This window comes from Ovis aries, chromosome 3, assembly GCF_016772045.2.
Source record: "Ovis aries strain OAR_USU_Benz2616 breed Rambouillet chromosome 3, ARS-UI_Ramb_v3.0, whole genome shotgun sequence".
Classification (NCBI taxonomy): domain Eukaryota; kingdom Metazoa; phylum Chordata; class Mammalia; order Artiodactyla; family Bovidae; genus Ovis; species Ovis aries.
The window spans coordinates 44,693,791-44,719,660 of record NC_056056.1 but is presented as its reverse complement, the minus strand read 5'-3'; the positions used below and the strand labels follow the sequence as shown (position 1 = coordinate 44,719,660).

At 39.8% G+C, this 25,870-nt stretch overlaps 2 protein-coding genes across 4 annotated transcripts in view; one reads left to right on the top strand and one right to left on the bottom strand.

The window, feature by feature from the left end:
* Positions 1 to 25,870, bottom strand: part of WDPCP (WD repeat containing planar cell polarity effector) — a 727,433-nt gene that overhangs the window by 443,789 nt on the left and 257,774 nt on the right. The window lies entirely within an intron of this gene.
* On the top strand, positions 120 to 24,026 carry MDH1 (malate dehydrogenase 1). The gene is made up of 9 exons (XM_004005845.4): positions 120 to 204; positions 5,067 to 5,165; positions 6,195 to 6,291; positions 8,683 to 8,858; positions 11,088 to 11,210; positions 21,728 to 21,904; positions 22,361 to 22,474; positions 23,032 to 23,121; positions 23,688 to 24,026. The coding sequence occupies exons 1-9, from the start codon at positions 202 to 204 to the stop codon at positions 23,811 to 23,813; spliced, it is 1,005 nt and encodes a 334-aa protein (XP_004005894.2). The 5' UTR covers positions 120 to 201; the 3' UTR covers positions 23,814 to 24,026.

Sequence of the window (25,870 nt, the reverse complement as noted above, 5' to 3'; positions counted from 1 at the left end):
CACTTGAAAGAATTGCATTGGAGATTGCACCGGAATCAGGGCAGCGTAAACTACAGTTCCCAGAGGGCCCCGCGGTCGGGAGCCGAGTTTTTTCTTTTCGAACACCGCTCGCCCTTTCTGAGTCGGTTCCACGATAGAGGTGACCCGACTGGCCTGAGGCTCATTCGGCAAGTGCAGAAAGTGTCCGCGCCCTTCCCAATCATGGTGAGTGTGGGCCCCTGCATGCTGCCCACCTACGGCCTTCGCGCCCCTCTGTGGCGTTTCTTGCGCTTGAAGGACTGTTGGGGGAAGGCTGTCCAAGGGATTGTCCTTTGCGCCCTTTGGAAAGTCTCGATTCATCTTCTGGAGACTGTCGCAGTGACCTAGTTAGTTATTGGGAAAGAGTTTTATTTCCAGCTGAGGTTTTCAGAAGGGCTTTAGAGAAATCACTGTCCTTGGAGAGGCGAGATCTCAGCCCTTCTGCATGTTGAGCGTACAAAATACGAAGCTGGGGGATTTCTCCCAAGCACCCTCTAGGGGATTGATAAGGCCGATAAGGTTTGAAATGCGGAGTGTTGGACCTTAATCTCTTTTCTCCTCTTAAACCCACAGTGTTTTTAAGGGCTTTTGTCACAAAGCTTTTGAAAGCAGAAGGCCCTCAATGAAAAGGTAGTGCTTACCAGATGCTCGGGATTACAATCTGCCTTTTCGGGAGAAGTGTTTCCGCCATGTCTAATTTCAAGAAATGTGATTTAAAACCTGTTCATTGATCTCCTTCTATGCCAGTACATGTTACAGTGACGGCGCCCCTAGACAGATAATTTGTGTTTTTTAGTAATCTGTATGTTACGAATTCTAGAACCAGCACTTTTCAATGTTACACAATGTAATCATCTTGGCTTGAAGATTTGGACACCAAGATCTCCATATCTTGTCTCTGTTGAAAGGGAGAAGGAAAGGGGTGGGGGTGAGGGAACTCTGACGTATGAATAATCAGCATGCTGGTTGAAGGTGACATTTGATACCAACCTGAGAGAAATTGCTTCAGTACTTGTGTTTATAGTTGAGAATGGTTTTCCTCCATTGTTTCAAAATACTGAAATGAATGGGGAAATATTTGAAGGAATTGGAACATTTCCAGAACCTGAAAAGACGTGTTTTAAGGGCAAGGGGATAACTCCCTCCACCTTTGAAAAGGAGCCAGTGGCAACAGCTTCCAATTTTCAGTGATAAACCTAGGTTCCCTATTTATTTTGTAAGATAACATAATTAGTCATTTGAACGATGGATTCAGTGGTTTCTGACCTAATAATCTTAGCAAGAAAGCAGAGGTACTTATTATCAGAGAACCTCAGACTTCATAATTTTAAAACTGGATGGAACCTTTTAGAAAACATCTTGACCATCTTAAAATTGAGTTTACTGAAACCCAAAGCAAATGTGATTTTCTCAAGGTCACACATTTGCCTCCAAGGATCTCACACTCTTTCCATTTTACCATATTTTGTCATTTACACAGGTAAGTCATTCTGAAATTTTATTTTTAGTTGCTGAAGTTCTGGATGAAGATGCAAGTTCATACTGCAAATACAAGCTAAACTATATATCAGCATTTATATTACTTGATGGTTTTACAATGAGAATATTATATTTCTAGAATTGGAAGGGAATTTGGAAATTATTTCCTCTAATCTTCAAAAATATGGTTAGGTCAAATGATTTTCCCAAGGTCACACAAAGATCCTGGGCCCCCATTCTTTCTTTGTTTTTCTGCATGGTAGATCAAAGCAGGCCTGACCCCTGGAAGGTCACTGGAGCACCAAATAATGTCCATGAGGAAGAATCCTCCTGTCAGTTTGCAGAAACTTGACAGCAAATTCTCAGATGACTCAATCGCCTTGCCTCCTCAGGAGGCTGTGTATACAATCACTGCGTTAGAAAAGACCCATCTTGTGTAAGCTGTTAAAAATCAGGTTTTTGTGTCTCTGTTTTTTTTTTTAAAGGAGGGGATTCTTTCCTGTGTCCATTGGGAATGATAGCAAGAATAAACTGTATGAAAGAATCTGAATACTGTTTATGTGTCTTTTATATTACAGAAATATGTATAAATAAGAAAGTAAAAATGGAATATATGGATCTTTCCATAGAATAACAGAAGGAACACTGAAATTCAAACTTTACAAACGAAAGACTTGAACACATGCGCAGGACAGAGCCCACATCGCAGGACAGAGCCCACATCGGCAGGAAGGTCATTAATACCCTGCCAAGAGCAAAGATATTCCTTCTTTGAATGTTGGCAGACTGCCCAGATATCTAAGCAAAGAATAGTAACCTCTCTTCACACTGTAACATTGTGAAAAGTCAGTGGGAATCTCCCACCCTCCTGCTTTTCAACTGCAATGATGCAAAGAGCAGGCAGAACCAAATACTGCGCTTTCTTTTCTGTTTCATCATCAGAGATTCAGACACTAGGCTTCATACTACTTATAATGAGATGGAATTACCTACCTATGAAAATAATTTGCTCAGTGATACACAGGAAGGAAACTGCTGAGATAGGATTAATGGCTATTTATTAGTTGCCCACAATCCCTTACTAGGGACTGTGATACTTGGAAACCTTTATTTTTTTTTAGTAGCTAAAATTAATGCCTAAAATTGACTGCATTATTCTAACCATCTACCTGCTTTCTGGGAGATTAAGTTTTATATGTAGTAGTGGTAGTCACTTTACCCTCATTTCTTATCCTAGGTTGCTTTCATTGAAGTAGCATGTGTTCTATTTCTCTTAACCCTTGCTTTCCTTCATTCAACATATCCATTTTGAATGCTATATGGGAGTGCAAATTTGAGTCAAAGGCAGACTTCTCACAGGAGTACCACAGGGTAGTGGAAAATAAACATAAGCTACAAGAGTCCTTAGAGGGAAAATCTGTGGTGACAGAGACCTATTATTAGAGTGCTTGCCACATTCTAGTCTTACTACTTTGTGTGTTCACTGTCTCAATCCTTACTGCCTTGTTAGGTAGCTGCTATTAACTCCATCTCAACCTTAGAGAAACAATACAGTAACTTGCCTAAGGACATTCCTCAGCTGAGTTGAGGAATGGAGATTTGAACCGGAAAGTCTAGCTGTAGCGGCCATCTCTTCATCACTCTATGCATCTCTAGCCTCCTGTTTTAAAAAATTGCCTTATCCTCTTGTTTCTTACATATGGTTCACTAATGGATTCTCTGGCATGTATTATGTACAAGGTACACAATAAAAGACTTTGATTAGAACTACTGAGCTAAATAATTTTGCTAGCCATACCTGGAACTATTGTCACTATTTTCAAGCTTCTCAGTGCAAATATGTAAAACAGTTCTTTAAAGCATGTTGGGTTTGCCTCCAAACAATTTACATTCCCATGGTTTTGATAGTAATTTTCCAAGATCCAGCTCCTCCTTCAGCAAGTGTTTGATGAGCTCTAACTACATGCCAGGCATTGTTCTAGGCAGCTGGGATACAACAGTAAATAAAATAGACAAAGCCCCTATCCTTAACGAGCTTGCATTCTAAAGAGGGAGGCGCAATCATTTCTACTATCATGTACTATACTTAAGGAAAGAGAGGGAAATGACAGAATTTAAAACATGTAAAGGCCGTGTGATAGAAAGTAAATATATAGAATAGCACATAGTGTTCTTTATAAACCTAAAGCCTATTGGGAACATAAGTATGCATTGTTTTAAACTGGATTATTTGAGGAATTATCATATTTTGTTTATTTAGATATGAAAGCGTGGGGGAAGTTGGTGAAAAGTGTAGGGAAGAGGCCCAGAAGGTCAGGAAGGAACTCCATAGTTTTCCCCTTTCTTCCCACTCACTCTGGGCATCTCTGAGGAAGAAACACATGCGTCGTCTGCAGTGTTAGATTCCTTTCTCTATAGCATTGACACTGTCCTGAGAGGTTTTCCCCCCCGTCTGAATTCTATAGATAACAAACTGCCAAGAGCTGACCCCTCTTGAAGGGGGAAGTCTTAATACAAAGAAACCTAATGCTTCTATCTCCAGTCAGTTCAGCTGCTTCTCTCATGTGGGTAACAAACTAGGTGACACACTGACCACTTACAGAGTGGAAGTACACTTAACCCAGCATTGTCCGAGAAAACAATTCCCTTGGTTGAATTTTTCCATCTAAACTTACCCATTTAAGTTTCCAGGGATTTTTGTTTAACTCTTTTTAATAGAAATATTTCTCTCCTTTACTTCTCTGAGGTTAATTTAACTTATTTCTAATAACTCAGGGTCATCACTCTGAACTAGATATATATACTTTACGTCCATATGTTCAGATTTTGTCCAAGGTCTATGACTTCCTTCTATTATATGTTCTTCGTACTTTTTCCTCTCCCTCCCCTTTAATATTAATTTTCCCTTGGTATCAGGTTGTTAGCTGTGACTACCTGTTGCTACTGTTGTTTGTTACTTAATGCTAAAATTTATTACAATCCAGATTATAATCCAGATAAAATGTATTTTAATCCACCTTTTTTTTTCTTTTTTTCTTCTGAAATAAAAGGTATAGACTCATTTTTCTTTCCCCAAGGACTTGAATCATGATTAATACACTTTCTGGTTCCTTGTAAATGGAAAGTTTTAACCTCTGTTTCTCTTCCTGGTGTGAAGGGTTCTTGTGAACTGAAGGGAGTGGGGGATTTGCATAAGAAGATTTGTAAGGTTCTAGTAGCCACTGGGGTTAGTATCATCATATAATGCACATCAAAATTGTTAGGACTATTTTTAGTGGTAAAATATCCTAAAAGAGATGGATAAGATTTTGTAAGTAAATCAAAGATAGCAGGGAGAGTTAACTAACACCACATAAATGTCCCAGAAGTCACTTGGTGGTTTTGTGCATGCTGTGTTTACTGAGACAAGTCTGGAATATCTTCTACTAAGCCAGATGCAAATGGTCTTTAAAATTTTACATTAGCTTTTAAAGTATGTGGTGGTCTTCTATATAGAGAAAAATATTGAACAACTTTAGGGTAGAGTAGCCTTTTTTTAATAAGATGTTAATGGGTTTCTTTCATTACAGTCTGAGCCAATCCGAGTCCTTGTGACTGGAGCAGCTGGTCAAATTGCATATTCACTACTATACAGTATTGGAAATGGATCTGTCTTCGGTAAAGACCAGGTAGGGGCAAGTGTCAATAAGTCTTAAGTAAAAGTAAGAACATTTTCAATAAAACCTTCTATTTACTTGCAAATAAATTTTTAAAGGAATGAATAATCCCAATAAATGTCTGAGACACACAACTATAAATGGAATCTGGCAGGTTCCGTGCACCCCTCTGGGCACTGAAAATGCTTTGCAAATTATAACTATTCCATGTACTGTTACGTTGACTTGGTGCTGCCAGCAAATGTCATAATGACAGTAACTGTTACGGAGAGTCAGATGGGAGAAAAGTTGCTGAATCAGCACTTTCTTGTTCATAAATGGTCTTTACACTCCGAAGAATTAAACAGGCAAATCAGTTTCCCAGTTTGAAGCAGGTACCCTCTATTCCCTGGTAGCTCAGTCAGTAAAGAATCTGCCTTCAGTGGAGGAGACCTGGGTTCAATCCCTGGGTCGGGAAGATCCCCTGGAGAAAGAAATGGCAGCCCACTCCAATATTCTTGTCTGAAAAATCCCACAGACAGAGGAGCCTGGCAGGGTATAGTCCCTGCAATCAGAAGAGCCAGACACAACTTGGCAACTGCACCACTACCTCCCTTTACTCTAGCAGGTCTGATGTATACTAAAATCCTTTTCTAAGATAATCATCTATCCATTGTCCTTACCCATGGATATCAAGTTCCTTCATGCAAGATACTGTGCTTAGCTTTCTATGAACTAAAATTGGATACACAGCCATCAACAACAAAAGCATGGTGTGGCATTTCACTTCAATTTGGTATTTCTTCCATGTACTCCTTTAAAATTCAGTAAAGGTGATTCCTCATAATGTGTCTGTTAGCAAACTATTGCTGGTTTTATAGCATTCCTTTTTCTTAGGGTAGCCTGCTGTAGACACCTGACTTCCTAAAATAATTACGATTAATTAATGGGAATTACACACATATACACACCAATTAGCAAAAGCTCTGCGAAACGACTTTTTCTGTGACTAAATGACATAACCAACACTGACAGATGCTGTCCTTGCTGTTTATCTGGCAGCCTATCATTCTCGTGCTGTTGGATATCACTCCCATGATGGGTGTCCTGGATGGTGTCCTGATGGAGCTGCAAGACTGTGCCCTTCCCCTCCTAAAAGGTCAGCTGGGGAGTGGAGGAGAAAGGGATTTTATAGTATTTTATATCTTTAAAACAGTAGGTTTTAGAGCTTTGTTAACTGGCCTTTCAATTAGAAATTATTTCATTAAAAGGTTTTTTTTTATTTTTGCACTACCACAACTTGGTAAGATGTATATATACCAAGAATGAATAAATAACTAATTAACAAATGTCAAGACAGAAGTCTTAAATTTGATTGAAAGATTCATTAAAATATTAGGTCAAGCTGTAAACTAATTTGACTGTTTCTCTTCAGCTCTACCTTCATCATTATCTTTTTTGGGAAAGGGAGGGTAAGAATTAATAATACTCTCAAAGAACTTGGCACGAATCAAAAATATATAGACGCCCAAGAGAACCCATGCTCAGAATTCATGTGTCTGTTCAATAAACAATCACTGGAAGGGCTGCTCTGCCACCTCAGTCATTTGATTGCAAAGTTATGTAAGAGAATGCATTACCCTGTCCGAGCTGTTCTTTTTCCTCACCCACTGTTTCCAAATCAGCTTCTTATGTTGCTTTTTTTCTTTTTATTCCCTTCTCTGCTGAGTTCCCTCTGCTGACTCTTGTGTACCCAGGTTACAGTCAGCTTGACCTTGGTCAGCTATGAGCATAAAGGTTCAGCAGATAAGGCTGCATGACTGGGAAGAAGATGGATTATTTTTTTCTCCAACTGGAACTCTTACGTATACTTATTTGGGGACTTATAGCAGCCTGATTATTGGAGAAGGAAATGGCAACCCACTCCAGTATTCTTGCCTGGAGAAGCCCAGGGACAGAGGAGCCTAGTGGGTTGCTGTCTGTGGGGTTGCACAGAGTCGGACACGACTGAAGCGACTTAGCAGCAGCCTGATTGACACAAGTTTCTGATCTAAACATTTATCAGTGACAGCACTATATTCTGATTGTCTTAGTATTTGGAGGTTCTATAACAAAAATACCATAGAGTTTATAGGTTTATAAACAACAAATTATTTCTAATGGTTCTGGAGGTTGGGAAGTCAGTAATCAAAAAGCCAATAGCTTGGATGTCTGATGAGAGCCCAATTCCTGCTTTATAGACAGACATCTCACTGTGTCCTAACATGGCAAAACGGGTGAGGGAGCTCTCTAAGCCTCCTTTATAAGGCACTAATCTTATTCCTGAGGGCTTCTCCACCCATGACCTAATCTTTTCCCAAAAGCCTTACTTCCTAATACTATCACACTGGGAATTAGGTTTCAACACATAATTTTATGGGAATACATCTGGTCTATAGCATTGGTCATGGCCTTTTTAATACAGTCAGCAAAAGAGAGCCATGATATACAGCTGATGCTTTAACAACTCAGGGCTTAGGGGTGCCAACCTTCCCTGCAGTAGAAAATTCAAGTACAATTTATAGTTGGCCCTCTGTTCACACTTCCTCTGTATCTGCAGGTCCACCCAACCTCAGACTGTACCTTACTGTAGTATTTACTATGGGAGAAAAAAATCCACATATAAGCTGGACATGCACAGTTCAAACCTATGTTGTTCAAGGGTCAACTGTATGCTCTTTAATCAAAAACTATTAAGTGGTATATGTTTTGTTGGACTGCAGCATAGTGGTTGAACTCTGAACCAATGTGGACTTAAATGACAGTCCCACTCCTTTTTGACAGGTAGCTAATTGATCTCTTTAAATTTCATTGTCTTCATTTATAAAATGTTTGGGCTTCCCTGGTGGCTTGAATATGCCAGCAATGTGGGAGACCTGGGTTCAATACCTGGGTTGGGAAGATCCCCTGGAGGAGAGCATGGTGACCCACTTCAGTATTCTTGCCTGGAGAATCCCCATGAACAGAGGAGCCTGGAGGGCTACAGGCTATGGGGCCACAAAGAGTTGGACACAACTGAGCAACTAAGCGCAACACAGCACATAAAATGTTAAAATTAATTGTGACAAAATAAATCTCTCAATGTTATTCCTTACAGAAAAGAAGTCCTCAAGAAGTATGATTTTAATTTGGGTGATATCTTAAAACTTAAAGTAATTGTAACTTAAAGGTTAGGTGAGTTAGCTTCTCTTTTGTGTTATCAGTGGTAATTAATGTGAATAAATAATGTTACTTTGAAAGGTATATTATACCTTGCATCATAATAAAAGATGAAAGCTACAGTTTTGAAATTAAGATAAGCAAAATAAATGTATTGACATTTATGCTTATGTTATGGTTGTTGAATTAATATATTGCCTTTCTTTTCTTAGGCCCTTTAAACTTTGATCACTGTGATTTGTAAAAGTAAACATTTGCTGCAAAGTGGAAGAGTTACTAGGTAGATTCAATATGAAAAAACCTCAGACTTCGGTGTTTAAGTAGCTCTGCATATTTATTGCCATGTTCACAGATGTCATCGCCACGGATAAAGAAGAGATTGCCTTCAAAGACCTGGATGTGGCCATTCTTGTGGGCTCCATGCCAAGAAGGGATGGCATGGAGAGGAAAGATTTACTCAAAGCAAATGTGAAAATCTTCAAATGCCAGGGTGCAGCCTTGGACAAATATGCCAAGAAGTCAGTTAAGGTGACCAAAAGAATATTTTACACGGTTTTTCACTATCAGCATTTGAAACATCTACTTTCAGCATTTAAGTAAAAATGAGATAATTTGCTTTCTTTTTTTCCCCAGTTCTGTGCAATGGTCAGTAAATACAGGTATAGGGTTTTGCTCAATTAGCCTTCCCTTTATGGGCTTTGTTCATATAGCGTAGAAATCTATATTCTGAGGGGCTCAAAAATATTTTGCCTGTAACTATGACATGGAGATTTAATATTAGTTTGTAAACCTGTAGAAAAGGCACAGAACCTTCTGGTGCTCTTTTAGCTGTACAGGACTTTTTATTCAGACATTTGGATTTGTGTGTGGTTGTGAAAGAAGATGGCTATAAGCTGTGTTTGTTCTCAGTGACAGGAAGTGGTGACTTCTGAGTGCTCAGGTTTTCTCAATCCAGAGGAATTTTGATATACTTGTCTCTCGAGGAGTTGAGTCAGTTATGACTTCTGGGTGTTCAACCCATTTGGTTTTAAATTTATCTTACTGTTACAGAAAGCCTCCTTTTACCAATCAGTATCAGTTACCTAGAACTTAAGGGACTGAAAGTTGCTCAGTCGTGTCGGACTCTTTGCGACCCCATGGGCTATACAGTTCATGGAATTCTCCAGCCAGAATACTGGAGTAGGTAGCTGTTCTCTTCTCCAGAGGATCTTCCCAACCCAAGGATTGAACCCAGGTCTCCCGCATTGCTGGCAGATTCTTTACCAGCTGAACCACCAGAGACACTTGAAGGTCTTCCCTGTAGCTCAAACAGTAAAGAAGCTGCCTGCAACATGGGAGTCCTGGGTTCGATCTCTGGGTCAGGAAGATCCTATGGAGAAGAGAATGGCAATCCACTCCAGTATTCTTGCCTGGAGAATCCCATGGATAGAGGAGCCTGGTGGGCTACTGTCTATGGGATCCCAAATAGTTGGACACGACTGAATGACTAACACTACTACCTACCTACCTAGAACTTAATTAACTGTCACAGCAAAAAGTTTTGCTGGTTAGAGGTTTTACTGATTTTAATACATTTCTTTCTCCCAATCCTGAACTCAAAGAAAGCTAAAAGAAAATTTTACAAGATTTTCTAATGTTGCCATTTATAATGTTCTATTATAATACTTCATAAACACCTGAATTTCTGCTCTGTGCAGACTTTATTTCAAGTAGTTAACTTTCATTTTCTGTAATCATTAACAGAAAATAATAGAAATAAATTGAGAAGTCCCCAGGTCTCTTAGTAAAAAAATTACAAGGCTGCTTGGAGTTACTGTGCTGCTTGCAGATTAATTGCCTCTCAGCCAAAAATGTCTTTCTAGGGGGAAATACACACCTACACTGGAGTAGCTAGGGATATTGGAGTATCCTATCTGCAGCTTGCTCACAGACAGACACAAAAGAACTAAAGGCTCTGTGTGTGTGTGTGTGTGTGTGTGTACACACAGAGGTGAGAGAGATGGGGCAAATTGGAGAATCTAGGTAGAGGGGATGTGGGAGTTAGTCTTTGTAAGGTGCTTGTAGCTTTCTGTAAGTTTGATATAATTTCACAGTAAGTTTTTAAAATCATTTTATTAAAGCTTTTTAAGACTTATAAAAAAAATTCATGTATTCATTTTGCTATGCTGTATTGTAATTCACTGTATCCCCCTTTCAAAAAGAAAAAAAGCCTGAAGTGCTTTCTCCTAAAGATAGATTCAATGAGTATGAAGGGGTGGGACCTGGTATTTTAGCAACTATCCCAGTTAATTCTTAGGATTAGGCAAGAATGAGAAACACTTTTCACTCATAAGGGCAAATCACTGCCCTAAAGTAAACTCCTCAAAGAAGAATTTCTTTCTTGAGCTACTTTTATGAGATGGGAAATTTTTATGATTAACTCGAACCCTGAGATAAAGCTTTTGGTCACTAATTTTTTATGGCAAGAAAATAAATACTGTCTCTATTTTAGCAGAAAACACAATGACGTATATATAATGGTGGTTTTAGTAAATGTTTTCAGTACTCACATCAAATACTAACAAGAGGGAAAAAAAATATATTAGAAGGGAGGATAGAAGCCTAGAATCTAGAAACTGGGGTAATAACTATACATATTTAGCTCACACAAACTTGATTAAAAGGCCACATGTTACCTCAGTCATATCCTGTTGATAAGTTGGTTTACCTAAATCAGTGTACAGTCTGAAGCTCTGCCGTGCCTTCTGTACATCCTAGGTTATTGTGGTGGGAAATCCAGCCAATACCAACTGCCTGACTGCCTCCAAGTCGGCACCATCCATCCCCAAGGAGAACTTCAGTTGCTTGACTCGTTTGGATCACAACCGAGCTAAAGCTCAGGTAAGAAAGATGCCTTTTCAATTCTTAACAAATGTTCAGCTTTAAACCTTTTTTCTCACCTTTAAAGTAACTGAATCTTACTTTGTACTTTTTTTCTTGTTTTGTTTTAGTAGGTAACTATTCCAGTTTGTTAGGACATCTTTAAATCTAATCTCTTCAGGCAGCTGAACTTTGTACTTAATTTTCACCATTATATTTCATTTCCTTCTTATATTCCATTTCCTTCCTTTAATCACATGTCACTGCTAACGTCCTCTTAGTACAGTGGTTAAAAATTAGTCATTAGTGTAGATAATTCACATAATGGTACACAATTATTTTTGTCAGGTACATAGGAAATTATAAAAACAAAGGTTTGAGTTTTGTGTATTTCATGTGGTTCTGCTTTTTTCACTCAGATAAGCAAATTGATTTCAATTTTATATTTAATTTCATTTTCATTTTTATGGCCTTCTCATATTCTACTTCCAATTTACCTTGATTCATGGAGCTAACATTCCATGTTCATATGCAATATTGTTCTTTATAGCATCAGACTTTACCAGATGCATCCACAGCTGGGCATTATTTCCACTATGGCTCGGCCTCTTTTTTTCTTCTGGAGCTATTTCTCCACTCTTCTCTAGTAGCATATTGGACACTTAATGACCTGGGTGGCGGGGGGTACAGCTGGAGGCAGGGGTTCATCTTTCAGTATCATATTTTTTTCTTTTTGTTTTTCATACTGTTCATGGGGTTTTCAAAGCAAGAATGCTGAGTAGTTTGCCACTCCCTTCTCCAGTGAACCATATTTTGTTAGAACTCTCTACCATGACCTGTCCATCTTGGGTGGCCCTACATGGCATGGCTCATAGTTTCATTGAGTTAGGCAAGGTTGTGCTCCATGTAATCTGCTTGGTTAGTTTTCTGTGATTGTGGTTTTCATTCTGTCTGCCCTCTGATTGTCCATGAATCTAGGTAAATTGGAAGTGGTCAAACAAGATGGCAGGAGTAAACATCGACATTTTAGTTATCAGTGAACTAAAATGGACAGGAATGGAATGGACAAATTTAATTCAAATGACCATTATACCTACTACTGTGGGCAAGAATCCCTTAGAAGAAATGGAGTAGCCCTCATAGTCAAGAGTCCAAAATGCAGTATTTGGGTGCAATCTCAAAAACAACAGAATGATCTTGGTTCGTTTCCAAGGCAAACCATTCAATATCACAGTAATCCAAGTCTATGCCCCAGTCACTAATGCTGAAGAAGCTGAAGTTGAATGGTACTGTGAAGACCTACAAGACCTTCTAGAAATAACACCAAAACAAAATGTCCTTTTCATCATAGGGAACTGGAATGCAAAAGTGAGAAGTCAAGAAGATACCAAGAGTAACAGGCAAATTTGGCCTTGGAGTACAAAATGTGAAGCAGGGCAAAGGCTAACAGAGTTTTCCAAGAGAATGTGCTGGTCAGAGCAAGCACCCTCTTTCAACAACATAAGAGATGACTACACATAGACATCACCAGATAGTCAATACCAAAATAAGATTGATTATATTCTTTGTAGCCAAAGATGGAAAAGCTCTATACAGTCAGCAAAAGCAAGACTGGGAGCTAACTATGGCTCAGATCATGAACTCCTTATTGCCAAATTCAGACTTAAACTGAAGAATGTAGGGAAAATGACTAGGCCATTCAGGTATGACCTAAATCAAATCCCTTACGATTATACAGTGGAAGAGACTAATAGATTCATGGAATTAGATCTGATGAACAGAATACCTGAAGAACTATGGATGGAGGTTCCTAACATTGTTGCGGAGGCGGTGATCAAAACCATCCCCAAGAAAAAGAAATGCAAAAAGGAAAAATGGCTGTCTGAGGAAGCCTTACAAATAGCTGAGAAAAAAGAGAAGCTTAAGGCATAGGAGAAAAGGAAAGATATACCCATCTGAAAGCAGAATTCCAGAGAATAGCAAGGAAAGATAAGAAAGCCTTTTTTAAGTCAGCAAGGCAAAGAAATAGAGGAAAAACAATAGAATGGGAAAGACTAGAGATCTCTTCAAGAAAATTAGAGACACCAAGGGAACATTTCATGCAAAGATGGGCACAATAAAGGACAGAAATGGTATGGACCTAACAGAAGCAGAAGATATTAAGAAGAGGTGGCAAGAATACACAGAAGAACTGTACAAAAATGATCTTAATGACCCAGATAACCATGATGGTGTGATCACTCCCCTAGTGCCAGACATCCTGGAGTGTGAAGTCAAGTGGGCCTTAGGAAGCATCACTAAGTGATGCAAAGCTAGTGGAGGTGATGGAATGTCAGCTGAGCTATTTCACATCCTAAAAGATGATGCTGTGAAAGTGCTGCACTTAATCTGCCAGCACATTTGGAAAACTCAGCAGTGGCCACAGGACTGGAAAAGGTCAGTTTTCATTCCAACCCCAAAGAAAGGTAATGCCAAGAATGTTGAAACTACCACACAGTTGCATTCATTTCACATGGTAGCAGAGTAATGCTCAAAATCCTTCAAACTAAGCTTCAATAGTACATGAACCAAGAACTTCCAGATGTACATGCTGCATTTTGAAAAGACAGAGGAACCAGAGGTCAAATTGCTAGCATCCGTTGGATCATAGAGAAAGCTAGAGTATTCCAGAAGAACATCTACTTCTGCTTCATTGACTACTCTAAAGCCTTTGACTCTGTGGATCACTACAAACTGTGGGAAAAGAGATGGGAATACCAGACCACCTTACCTGCCTCCTGCAAAACCTATATGCAGGTTAAGAAGCAACAGTTACAACCTGACATGGAACCATGGACTGGTTCCAAATTGGGCACTTCAAGGCTGTATATTGTCATCCTGCTTATTTAACTTATATGCAGAGTAAAAAATGCATCATGCAAAATGCCAAACGGGATGAAGCACAAGCTGGAATCAAGATTTCAGGGAGAAATATCAATAACTTCAGATATGCAGATTACACCACCCTTATGGCAGAAAGGGAAGAGGAATTAAAGAGCCTCTTGATGAGGGTGAAAGAGGAGAGTGAAAAAGCTGACTTTAAAATATTCAAAAAACTAAGATCTTGGCATCTGGCCCTATCACTTCATGGCAAACAGATGCAGAAAAAGTGGAAATAGTGGCAGATTTTATTTTCTTGGGCTCCAAAATTACTGTGGACAGTGAGTACAGCCATGAAATTAAAAGACACTTGCTCCTGGGAGGAAAAGCTGTGACAAACCTTGACAGTGTATTAAAAAGCAGAGACAACACTTTGCCCACAAAGGTCTGTATAGTAAAGGCTATGGTTTTTCCAGTAGTCTTGTATGGATCCGAGAGTTAGACGTAAAGAAAGCTGAGCACTGAAGAATTAATGCTTCTGAATCGTGGTGCTGTAGAGGACCTGAGAGTCCTTGGACAGCAAGGAGACCAAACCAGTCCATCCTAAAGGAAATCAGCCCTGAATGTTCACTGGAAAGACTGATGCTGAAGCGAAAGCTCCGGTACTTTGGCCACCTAATGTGAATAGCCAACTCATTGGAAAAGACCCTAATGCTGGGAAAGACTGAGGACAGGAGAAGGGGATGATAGAGTATGAGATGGATAGCGTCACTTACTCAATGGACAAGCGTTTGAGCAAACTCTGAGAGATAGTGAAGGACAGGAAAGTCTGATGTGCTACAGGCCGTGGGGGTCACAAAGAGTAGGACAGGATTTAGCGACTGAACAACAACAATATGCATATTCATGAGTGAGTATATCTTCCATGTAAAGCTGGGGTTCTAGATGCACTTGCATAGTACAGCATGCTCAAACATACATGACTTGCATGTTCAAAAATGGCAGTCCTTGGGGTAGAGGTTTTAGCATTAAAATGAGGCAAAGTTCACTCTTGGTTGACAAAATCCAGGTACCTATTGAGTGAAGTCACAAGTGTCAGCAAAGTCTCATTCCTTAGGCTCCAGTTAATCTGGTGACTGAGTGCTTAAGGGGTTTTGGATGCCACAAAACAGCTCAAGAATGTGCTTCTGGTTGATCTTTACCTTTGAAACAGGACAGAACAGGGAGTCTTTACAACTGATTTGTTACATTTGCTATGGTTACTTCTCTTGCCTAGTAACAGTTTTTTGTTCTTACACTCTTTGTTCTTTTTAAAATCATTAATTACTGAGATCTATCCTTTGTTTCCACATGAAGACCTAGGAAGCCTTAGTTCACCTTTCTCCCAGTCTCCTTAGAACAGAAGCTTTCTGAAATTCACAGTCTAGTTCTTAACTCAAGCTTGTCCTGTGCATGTTACAATTCTCTTATTGCCCAGAATTCTGCTTCTGCAAAATATGACAAACTCTGGTTTAACTGCATACCTCCCTTATTACTATCTGGCTAACAAAACCACTGCTTTAAACTGAGAGCTGATAATCTTTCAGATCTGGAGGGTCCAGTGAAGGAGAAAAGAATTTACATTTAAGTTTCTATACTAAACTGAATGTTTTACATTTAATTTGTCATTTACTTCTCATAGTAACTATATGAGATATCTGTTACTATCTCCTGTTTAACAGATAAGAATTCTGAAGCCTAAAAAGGTCAGGGAACCTGCTCAAAGTCACACAGCTAGTCAGTAAAGGGGTCTGCCTAATTCCACACCCTCATGTGTTCTTACATAATGGTATGGTGGATGCATGCTAAGTCACTTCAGTCGTGTCTGACTCTTTGGGACCCTGTGGACTGTAGCACATCAAGCTCCTCTGTCCACAGGATTCTCCAGGCAAGAATACTGGAGTGGATTGCCATGCCCTTACCAGGGGTCTTCCTGACCTAGGGATCAAACCTATGTTTCTTAATAGCTCCTGCATTGGCAGGCAGGTTCTTTACCAGTAGCATCACCTGGGAATGCGATCAAGTGACTTGAATCCATTCACTAGCTCTGTGACCCTGAGAAAGTGTATTCAGCTGTAAAATGGGATAATAATTGTTATCTATCTCAGATGGTAGTTACATGCACTAAATGAGATAAGATCTATGTTAAGACCTTATCTTGATGCCTGTCACATAGTAAAAACTCAGTAAAGGTTGGCTGCTGTAATTATTATTGATGATGATGATGAAGAGATGTATAACCCAAATTTTGAGAAGAGTCACACTTCAGAAATCTCTCAGTTAATTTAGAAAGTATTTGGATAACAAGCTTAAATTACAGATATTTCCTGAGAGGCTTTGGGCTGTGGGCTGGGTCTTTTTTCTTATTATTTAGCCAGTATTCAGTGGCTTGGAAGAACTGGGAGTTGGTTTGAATGACTGGAGGCAGGAGATTGGGGTACTGTAGAGCAGTTATGGGGCTTCCCAGAGGGTGCTAGTGGTAAAGAACCTGCCTGCCAACGCAGGAGATGGAAGAGACAAGGGTTCGATCCCTGGGTCAGGAATATCTCTGGAGGAGGGCATGGCAAGTCACTCCAGTATTCTTGCCTGGAGAATCCCATGGGCAGAAGAGCCTGATGGGCCACAGTCCAGTGGATCACAAAAAGTCAGACACGACTGAAGCAACTTCACACGCACACCCAAAGCAGTTATGAAAGAAAAGGTGGTACCACAGGTGCTGCGTCTGTGGACTTTGGATTACCAATGGTGATTCACTGCGTTGCAACAGGGAGAAGACGGTAGAATGATGACGACACCAACAAATTTCCACCTGTGCTGTTTGACCTGAGGCCTTAGTGGAGGCAGACGTTGGAAAACTGTTCTCAGATGCACAGCAAAAGGATGCTTTGTCCCAGTGCCTGCAACAGTTTTCCTTGCAGGGGTGAAAGTCTAAGTGAGGAAAGAGGGAAGAAAGCCACAAACTTTGACTTTGGCCCATGTTCCAGCATGCTGGTCTGGCACAATGACAGCTGTTAGGAAGTTTTTGAAGGAGCTGTTTTTTGCTCCTGTTAGAGGCTGTTAATCCAGTGAGAAAAGTAACAGACCCAAAGATTAATTTTTCTTACATGAATGAATACTGCTGCTGCTGCTGCTGCTAAGTCACTTCAGTCGTGTCCAACTCTGTGCAACCCCATTGACAGCAGTCCACCAGACTTCCCTGTCCCTGGGATTCTCCAGGGAAGAACACTGGAGTGGGTTGCCATTTCCTTCTCCAGTGCATGAAAGGAAAAGTGAAAGTGAAGTCACGCAGTCATGTCCCACTCTTAGCGACTCCATGGACTGCAGCCCACCAGGGATGGCTATATATCTGATAAATTTGGTTATATATCTCATCATCATCATCACTAATAATTACAGCAGCCAACCTTTACTGAGTTTTTACTATGTGACAGGCATCAAGATAAGGTCTTAACATAGATCTTATCTCATTTAGTGCAGGTAACTACCATCTCTGTCCATGGGATTTTCCAGGCGAGAATACTAGAGTGGGTTGCCATTGCCTTCTCCCTGAATGAATCCTAGTCTTACATAATTTGTTTTAGAAATCAGAGGGCCTCACAGCCTAGTGACTGTTTCTCACCTGCAAAATTCCCCTGTGTATTTGCAGACCAGAGCTACGTATGTTTTCTGCTGGCTGGCAAGGTAATTTGTCAATGAAACCAGTTAGGTAGTATCACAGAGAAGAAAATTAACTAGAGCTGGAGAATGAGTCAAAAGCTGTTCAACAGGTCTGTGTGACAGGCATGAAACTGTCTGAAGGAGCAAGGAGCTGCTTACTATCCTGGGTACATGGTAGTTTAGCTCTGACGTGCATGATATTCAGAAATCACATATGCTGGGTGCATAGTACTGGCCTTTGCTATTCAGAGAGAAGCTGATTAGCTCAAGAGATCTAAAGAACAAGAGGAAGTGGGCAAACAGGACACAGGTAGTCAGGGGAGCCTCCTGTAGGAAGGAGAGGCCTGCAGGCAGTCTGTCCTCACTGTACGTTGGAGTTGACATTCAGCAGAGTTAGGACTTCTAAATTCTTAATAATATACATCTTGGCTCACTTGCCCCAGTATAATTTTCCTTTTTCTCAATGATGCCAGCCAAATATAAGTAAGAACAGTTCTTTGCAAGTCCCTTCAGGTCGTGGTACACACAGAAAATGGTACTCATTGCATAGCACATCACTCTGCCCCAACCACTAAGCAGATCAGTAGCCTGGTACCCCAGAAACCAACCACCCAACTAACCTGTGAAGACTGATACGGTAGTCGAAAGTGAAAGTGAAGTCTCCCAGTCATGTCCGACTCTGCGACCCCATGGACTAGTAGCCTACCAGGCTCCTCCCTCCATGGGATTCTCCAGGCAAGAGTACTGGAGTGGGTTGCCATTTCCTTCTCCAGGGGATCTTCCCAACCCAGGGATCGAATCTGGGTCTCCCTCGTTTCCAGGCAGGCGCTTTAACCTCTGAGCCACCAGGGATACAGTAGTTAGTAGTCCTAATTTTTGCAGAACTCTAGATGAAGTAGGGATTAGATCAGAAGTGATTTTAAATGTCAAAAACAAAATTTTAAGTTATTTTAAAAATCTATTTTAGGACTCAGAAAATAAATCTCGACTTATAAGGGTCAGTGAAAGTAAGCACAACTTGCTTCTTCCTTGACTGAATAAATTAGCATGAAGATGAGTCCAAGGCATTGCAAACATTTTAGGTAATGGCTTTTTTCATTTTTATCATTTTGGTTGGTTGGCTGTCATGTTTTACTTTTTATTTTGGAATAATTAGACTTAGAAGAAGTTGCAGAAATAGTACAGAGAACCCCATGTACCCACCACCCTCCTCCCCCAGTGATGACATTTTACATAACTATAGATCATTATCAAAACTAGGAAATTGACTAAACTACACACAACACTGTTAAATAGCTTTACTCAGATTTCCACAGTTTTTATGTCTTTATGAGTGATCCTATGTCATCTAATTATATATATTACTATAACCACAAACTGTACCATCACCCACAAAGAACTCCTATTCATGTTGCCTTTTTATTGTTACACAGTCCCTCTCATTTCCTAAACTCTAAGGAACATTTATCTGTTCTCCAACTCTATGCTTTTGTCATTTTAAGAATGTTTTAAAAATAGAATCCTGCAGTAAGTAACCTTTTGACCCTCTTTTCATTCAGTGTAATGCTTTTAATAGCCATTCAAGTTGTTACATGTATCGGTAGTTCATTCCTTTTTATTGTTACTCCATTTATTATTTAATTATATGAATGTACTACAGTTTGTGCTAGAAGACAGAAGGAATGAAAAGTGCCCACTAAACTGAGAAGGCATCTTGAGACCAAAAAACAAGGCAGGCAGCTGCATATAACCAGTGAATCAGTTTATTATAGGGTAGCTTACTCACAGGGTGGGATTGGGATCAGGCAAACAAAGACCCAGAAACATTTGCAGCTGCACACCATACCACAGAGGAGCCACAGGGACAATTTAATAGTTACCCTCAGGTATGAGTGTAGATGCTTTGAAACAGGACATTTCTGAATTAAGATTTATGAACGGATAACTGGTATCATGGGTGCCAGGAATGTCAAGGGAGGCTTTCATCATTGGAAACCAGTGGAGCAGAGAGGCTGGCTACCTGATCCTACTGTTTATTAAACCATATAATATAAACTACAAAGCCCTAGGTGTGATTCACTTCTCAGGTCAGTTTTAAAGGATAGGAGAAACTATAAGGGCCCAAGATGGTGTCAGTTATGCTAACAGCCATGCTTTGTTTAACCATTCTTAAGGGACTTTTGAGTTCTTTCGAGTATGGGGCTAAAATATCACGCACAACCAGAGCTTTGATGAGGTACTGCTATTATCTGTGTGTGCAAAAGCTGTGGATTCTGGCATAACTATTTTTTTTCCCTCTCATTCTTACTGCAACATAAAGGAAAGAAAAATCACACTGTAACCCTAACACATCAGCTTTAAAAATTTTTTCTAAAACCTTTCTCTTTTAGATCCTTATAAATTCTGCTATCTAATTAGAAAGAAATTACAGGAAAGCAAGTTTAGAATTCCCTAGTAGCTCAGCTTCCTGAGGACTTCCCTGGTGGCACAGAGGGTAAAGTGTCTGCCTGCAATGTGGGAGACCCTTGTTTGATCCCTGGGTTGGGAAGATCCCCTGGAGAAGGAAATGACAACCCACTCTAGTATTCTTGCCTGGGAAATCCCATGGATGGATGAGCCTGGTAGGCTACAGTCCATAGGGTCGCAAAGAGTCAGACACGACTTTTAAGGATTATATAACAATGCTGCTTGAGGACAGTAGCTCAGCTGGTAAAGAATCGCCTTGCAATGCAGGAGACCCTGGTTCAATTCCTGGGGGCAGGAAGATCTGCTGGAGAAGAGATAGGCTACCCACTCCAGTATTCTTGGGCTTCCCAGGTGGCTCAGCTGATAAAGAATCCCACCTGCAATGCAGGACACGTTGGTTCAATCCCTGGGTTGGAAAGAACCCATGGAAAAGGGAACAGCTACCCACTCCAGTATTCTGGCCTAGAGAATTCCATGGACTGTATAGTCTATGGGGTCGCAAAGAGTTGGACATGACTGAGCGCTTCACTTTCTGTAAAGTATAGGAATAAAGCCAGCCAATTAATTTTCTGGCTTCCTAGTACATATAAGTTTTATTTGTATGTAGTGTGTTAAGTATGCAAAAACATTATGTCTAAAAAATATATACATACAATATATACATACCTTAATTCAAAAAAGGCCTTGTTGCTAAAAAAAAAAAAAAAAAAAGCTAACTATCATCTGAGCCTTCAGTAGGTCATAATATTTTTGCTGGTTGAGGGGTCTTGCCTTCATGTTGATGGCTGCTGATTGATCAGCTTGGTGGTTGCTGACGGTTCAGGTGACTGTGGTAGTTTCTTAAAATAAGACAACAGTGAAATCTTCCTTTTGCAAAAAATTTCTCTATAGCATACAATGCTGTGTGATAGCATTTTACCCTGAGTAGAACTGATTTCAAAACTGTAAGTAAATCTCTCAAACCTTGCCACTGCTTTATCAACCAAGTTTATGTGTAATATTCTAAATCCATTCTCGTCATTTCAACAATCTTCGCAGCATCTTTACTACTAGGAGTGGATTCCACCTCAAGAGCCTTAAACATTATAGGGTACAGTATTGAAGTAGAATGCTTAAAAATAAGGATCATCTTACAGTTTATGGATGACTTATTTGTATAGTAGCTTAATCAAATATAAAACACCAAAGTTTAATATTGCTTGAATACATAAATATGACCTTTGTTTTGTTGTTAATACTTGGAGATGTCACCTAAGCATTTCTGACCAATCAGGTATTTAGATACTTTCTCTACTATTAAGTTCTTTTGGGAAACTTACCAAACAGTAAAATCTATGGGGGGAGGGAGGATTTGTTTGTTTATTTTGTTGTTTTTTTACAAATCAATATAAGTCTTGTGTTCTCTTAAAGTTTCAGAGGTTTTTATCTTAAGTACATTTGTCAAATAGATCACAATTTGAAATTTAAAACAAAAAAAAAATTTGTCTAAGTAACGTATTTGTTTTTTGTTCAACTAGATTGCTCTTAAACTTGGAGTGACTTCTGACGATGTAAAGAATGTCATCATCTGGGGAAACCATTCCTCAACTCAGTATCCGGATGTCAACCATGCCAAAGTCAAACTGCAAGGAAAGGAAGTTGGTGTTTATGAAGCTCTGAAAGATGACAGCTGGCTCAAGGGAGAATTCATCACGGTGAGAAAAGTCTGGGAGATCTCTTCACAGCCAAGCATCGAAAACTCTTGAGACACACACATTACTGACCTGAGTCTCCCCGCAGTGGGTTGCAGGAGGAAACCCAAAGACAGCAGGCCTTTGATGAGTGTGTATATTCTTTGGGAGTCATACTGAAGTAGTCCTAATCTAATCTGATCTATTGTGTGGCAGTCAAGACTGATAAAGTGGGAAAAAACTAGATACCTTCTAGTCATCCAGCTATCTTATAGAGATCCATTTCTTCATATAAAGTGTGGTCAGCTTTCTGTGTGGGTCTTTAGTTGTCCCTTTCTTTCAGAAGGACTGATGCTTCTTAGTGAAAGAGGTTAATAAGGCCACCATGGGGTAGTTGTATGATTTTGGAGGGGACACAGTGAGCTGTAGTTTCAGGCTTTCACCCCAGGAATAACCTGCTGTCTCTTCCCGCCCACCCAGACTGTGCAGCAGCGTGGTGCTGCCGTCATCAAAGCACGAAAACTGTCCAGTGCAATGTCGGCTGCGAAAGCCATCTGCGACCACGTCAGAGACATCTGGTTTGGAACCCCAGAGGTGAGGGCTTAGTGGCTTCCACGGGCCACTCTTATTTCTTCCTCTGATGCTATAATGCAAAAAATCAAACAAAAGACATGTGGCCTTGCAGTCAGGCCAGTTAGGTGCATATCCCAGCTCAGCTACTGACTAGGTGAGTAACCTTGGGAAAGTTGCTTAACCTCTCTGAGCAGTTTTGTCATCTCTTACATGGCATTTAACTCAGGGTTATAAAGTCAATGAGATGAAATGTGGAAAGCACCTAACATAGTAGAGGTGGCTCTATTTTTCTTCTTAAAACCTATATTGGGCCACCAGCTTCCTCACTGATAAAATGAGGGTTTCTCTGGCTTACTTTACACATAGATCGAAGAGTAGACTAAGACAGTAACCATGGAAGTTGCCCTTTTGTGTAAGTGCCTGATGATGAGTCTTTACACAGTAATGAAATTATACACAGAGTATCAGTAAGAACCTGTCGCCTGGTTTAATTTTGTTAGTTCATGTGTCCTTTGGTTATGAAAAGGAATTCTTTATCACCATGCGAATATAAAACATTGACTGCTACTTCTTTTCAGGGAGAGTTTGTGTCCATGGGCATTATCTCAGATGGCAACTCCTATGGTATTCCTGATGATCTGCTTTACTCGTTCCCTGTTACAATCAAGGTGAGGTATTATGGGTTTTTTCCTTTAACCCTCTGTCCCCTGATGGGAAACCAGTTGTGTGATTTTATTAACAGTGGTATATTTTCATCTAGAAAGTTGTTCCTTTACTAAATTAGACATTTTTCTCAGCTTTAAAATCATGTGAAGCACAACTTCAGGTCACTAAAAGATTTAAATTAATCTGGAAAGCAAGTTTCAACTCTGCCAACTAGACACTTTTTGTTACTATGCCTCTCACTGGATATCTATAAATATTCTCTTACTTCTAAATGAAGCAACGGTTCTCAGTATTGTCGCTCTGTATTACAACTGTACTGAAGTCAATAGTTTTTTATATTTGCTAATTAAAGCCTCATTTAAAGATGTTTTTGCTAGATTCAGTCAGTTCCAAATTCACATGTTGAATTTTTATCAGAATTATCTGTTAATTAAGATCTAGATTTTGATTTGCTTCTCTAGATTCACATTTTAAAACATATTCCTCTAAGTTCAAACTGAGTTGTTGCCTGCTGGAACAACTTCTAGTTTAATCATAAATCTCTTAATTTGCATTTATTTTCAAACAGGATAAGACCTGGAAAGTTGTTGAAGGTCTCCCTATTAATGATTTCTCACGTGAGAAAATGGATCTTACTGCAAAGGAACTGGCAGAAGAGAAAGAAACTGCATTTGAATTTCTTGCCTCTGCCTGACTAGACAATCACTTCGATGTTACTGAATGCCCCAAAGCTGAAGAATCTAAATGTCGTCTTTGACTCTAGTACAAAATAATAATAATGCCATACTTAAATTACTTGTGAAAAGCAACACACTTTAAAGATTGTGTGCTTCTTGGTACAAGTTTGTGACAGTTGATCATCATGCTGTTAGTGTCGCATTCTAAAATAAATATATATTCAAGTGAAGATGACTTGGACTCTCATTCTAGATATTTTGTTTCTATTCAGAAAACAAATGTGCATGTTTCCCAGCTTGCCTAAGAGGGTGATGATTTAAAAAAAAAAAAACAGAAAAAGGGAGTAAAGATAGAAAATGTTATAAAGGAAAGCACAATTCTCTCATATTTAAATAGAATAGGAAAATCCCACCTCATAACCAATCTATTTTGGAATATAATTTTAAGTCAGTATTTTCTTTTTGGCCGCACCATGTATGGGATCTCATTTCCCCTCCCAGGGAGTGAACCAGTGCCCCCTGCAGTGCAAGCACAGAGCCTCAACCACTAGACCACCAGGGAAGCCCCCAGAATATAATTTTAAACATTGCCTACATTAGGCAGTTAAACATATTTTTTTTAATCTTAATTTATGCTTTGTGGATAATTTGGTTTTAACATTAGCTGTTAAATAGACTGCAGGTAATATTCTGTTAAGTTTAATGCCATTGGTAAGGGTGGAACAATCATTTTCATGACAGAAAAGAAAGATCATAAGCTGTCCCTTGAGGTATTCTATAGCAGACGAGGATTCATTTACACTTCATTACTGGCAAATGGCACAGAACTTTATACTAGCAGAAATATTCCCAATCTAAGCTTATTACTAGAAACGTACTCCTCTTTGAAAAAACTAGCCTTTTCTTTTTCCAAAATTCTTGAGGACAGGAAACAACTATCTTTCCATCTTTGTTCACTCTGACATAAAAGATACTCAATATCATAGATCTCTCAGGGCTTGCTACAGTGCTCTTTGTGAGTGCCCAAATACATGACTGAGTTTGTTATTTATCTTATTTCATATGTAGAAGAGAAAGCAAGTAAGTAAAAAAGCTTATAGAACTGCTATTAGATGTATAAAAATTTCCTATGAAAATTTTTAAAATTTTAGAAAAGCACAAATGTGTATCAGTTATTAAATTATTTTCACTTTGAAACACACCCTTCTGTTCTCTTCTTGTGACACTGAAACTGGGACTCTGCAAACATTTCTTTACCAGCTACTCCTTGTTAAAATCTGACCATAAAGGGCACCAGAGGAAGAGTAGAGGCTGAAGAGGAAGGGAAAAACATGTACTCCGGCTCCTCCACAAATGAGTCGAACGTACCTTTAAAAGAGCAATGAGGGCTTCCCTAGTGGTTTAGTAGTGAAGAATCCACCTGTCAATGCAGGGGACATGGGTTTTGTCCCTGGTCTAGGAAAACCCATTTGCCATGGGGCAACTGGACCCCTCAGTTCAGTCGCTCAGTCGTGTCTGACTCTGCGACCCCATGATTCACAGCACGCCAGGCATCCCTGTCCATCACCAACTCCCAGAGTTCACTCAGACTCATGTCCATCGAGTCAGTGATGCCATCCAGCCATCTCATCCTCAGTCGTCCCCTTCTCCTGCCTCCAATCCCTCCCAGCATCAGAGTCTTTTCCAATGAGTCAACTCTTCACATGAGGTGGCCAAAGTACTGGAGTTTCAGCTTTAGCATCTTTCCTTCCAAAGAACACCCAGGGCTGATCTCCTTTAGAATGGACTGATTGGATCTCCTTGCAGTCCAAGGGACTCTCAAGAGTCTTCTCCAACACCACAGTTCAAAAGCATCAATTCTTCGGCGCTCAGCCTTCTTCACAGTCCAGCTCTCACATCCATACATGACTACTGGAGAAACCATAGCCTTGACTAGACGGACCTTAGTCGGCAAAGTAATGTCTCTGCTTTTGAATATGCTATCTAGGTTGGTCATCACTTTTCTTCCAAGGAGTAAGCGTCTTTTAATTTCATGGCTGCAGTCAGCATCTGCAGTGATTGTAGAGCCTCAAAA